Source organism: Eucalyptus grandis, chromosome 9, assembly GCF_016545825.1.
Source record: "Eucalyptus grandis isolate ANBG69807.140 chromosome 9, ASM1654582v1, whole genome shotgun sequence".
In the NCBI taxonomy this organism is placed as follows: Eukaryota; Viridiplantae; Streptophyta; class Magnoliopsida; order Myrtales; family Myrtaceae; genus Eucalyptus; species Eucalyptus grandis.
In genome coordinates this window covers 14957165-14959462 of record NC_052620.1, presented here as the reverse complement: position 1 = coordinate 14959462, position 2298 = coordinate 14957165, and the positions used below count along the sequence as shown (strand labels likewise).

The 2298-nt window shown below is 42.3% G+C and overlaps 1 protein-coding gene across 1 annotated transcript; it reads left to right on the top strand.

Annotated features, from left to right (window-relative positions):
• Positions 1–855: 855 nt before the first annotated feature.
• LOC104418378 (uncharacterized protein At5g65660) lies at positions 856–1665 on the top strand. Its single transcript, XM_010029697.3, has 2 exons — positions 856–1230; positions 1365–1665. Exons 1-2 carry the CDS (start codon positions 1003–1005, stop codon positions 1533–1535), a joined length of 399 nt encoding a protein of 132 aa, XP_010027999.1. The 5' UTR covers positions 856–1002; the 3' UTR covers positions 1536–1665.
• The last annotated feature ends 633 nt before the right edge of the window (positions 1666–2298 follow it).

Below are 2298 nucleotides of genomic sequence, written 5' to 3'. Positions count from 1 at the left end.
GAACACGACTTACATAGACAGTTGCATCATTCTCATCTTCTATTTTGTTCCCCTGTTCTCCTTTTAGACTCTTCTACAAAAGTGGCATTGTAAAGTTGCAATTTGTAGAGGGAGCATAAAATAAAATAACATATAATAAAAAAGTAGTCGGGAAGAACAGCTTCCGTGCCCCAGCCTCCAGCTAAAAGGCATTAGCGAGATAAAACCCTAGCTTTTTTCTGCCTCCAGCCAAAGCCCATTTATGTTGGCGCTTTTCCGGTTTCACACTATGGCCATTTTCTTCCTTCCTTCTAAACTTCCCCAGGCTTTTTAATGATCCATCGAGAGGTGAATTCTTAAATAGTAAAAAACAGTAATTCCTTCACATTTTTTTCATAACCCTTATACAAAATTGCTGAAATAGACATGATGTTTATCACTTTGCAATCAATAGACAAAAATCACTAGTTTTTATCATCTGATTTGACGAAAGAAAAGAGACCCATTGTCGCGATTCCTTAGAAAGGCCCCATCTCTATAATTTCATTTTCTTGTTCTTCAATTTTTTTCTTTTTTTTTTTCCCTAGTCATCATCTTCCCTTTCAAATTCTTTCCCCCATCAACGGCCGAACTCTTCTCCCCTACACTTCAGCTTCTCCCCTACACTTCAGGTCATGCTCAAGTCACCAAAACTCGACAAGCCATGGACCCTACCATCTTCCGTACAATGCCCCGGACACTCAATGTACCCTTCTTTACACGTCCTCCCCTTTTGTTCACACTCATTTTTTTAATCATTTTCGTGGCAATTTCTTTTTTCTTTTTTGGGCTAAAAATCTTTTCCCATTCTTTTTATAAACCCCCGACCCTGGCTCTCAATTTCGCATTCTATTTCGCTCTCTTCCTCTCCTGAGCTTCCCCACCTTCAATTCCTCCCATCTTTCCCCTCCCTCGTGCACCACATGAGAGAAGGACCGTGGTCGAGATCAAGATCGAGACCGAGACCGACAAGTTTAGGTGACGATGGAGAGCCCGGATCTTTCCCCGCCGCACACGGCCGCGGACCGGCCGTCCCTCGGGTTCCCCCTAGGCACAGCCCTCCTCCTGATCGTCATCTTCAGCCTGAGCGGCATATTCTCCTGCTGCTACCACTGGGAGAGGCTCCGCTCCCTCCGCCAGTCTTCCTCTGACGGCGCTGATCCCGAGGCCGACCCCGAAAACCCGCCCTGGAAATCCGCGCCCCCTTCCAAGGTACGTTTTTCTAGCTATCTGGATCTAACATACTATTCCTATGACGGATTAAACCTGTACTGTATTTGGTCCTGAAGTTGATGGCTTGAGCTCAATGCATCGGAAGGTTCACTTTTTTGCAACTTTCGTTTCAGGATGTGAAGCGAGATCACGGCCAGACCTTGCCGGTTTTGATGCCGGGCGACGGGGTACCGAAGTTCATAGCACTGCCGAGTCCCCGCCAGCCTCCGCGAGAAGAGAAAACCGTCGTCGTCAAAGTGCAGAAGCCGGTGAAGCCGCCCCGGCTACCAGTTCCTCTGTATTAGCATAGCAGGATGAAATATATTCCCTTCCTTTAACGATGTATGTAAATACCGGAAAATTTATTTTAATGTAGCCGAATACGCAATTCATTGTTTAATGAAAGGTGGTCGTGATTTTTGTTTGTGCTTATCATATCATCATCCCACAAGGCTGACGATTACTCTTTTATATCGGTAGCTTTTCAGGCAAGAGAGAGCGAGAGAAAAGATTTAATGAGAGGCAAAAAAAATCAAAAAAGGAGGTAATTTGAAAAGAGAGCTTTCCGACATTGATTTTTTTTTATTCTACACAAGATCGAATAATCACTAATTATTAAATTTATCGACTCTTAACTCTAGTCATCGCACCAGAAAAAAAATGTTCGAAAAAGGGAAAAAGAACTTCACACAATGAAACTCAATTCAGGGGGAAAAAAGGAGGAGGAGGAGGGAATTGAGGGGTTAGATAAAAAGGAAGTGATGAACATGGATTTTGATAATTAGATGTCATCTCAAACTTACATGACATTTGATTTTATTTCAACCTCTATCCCAACAAGAGAGATTCTTCTTCTTTTTACTGTCTTTATAACGGCGATCTAAATTAATTCTTTTTTTAGCAGAAATCAAAAGTTAAAACCTTGAGAACATATATGTGTGTGTGTGTATAATTCATGGACACGAGCACAAAAGTCCGGCTACTTGGCTACTTGGAGACTCATTAACTTAAATTCTTAAATGAAAATGAGTTCATCTAAATATGGTAATGGGCTTCAATACTAAATTC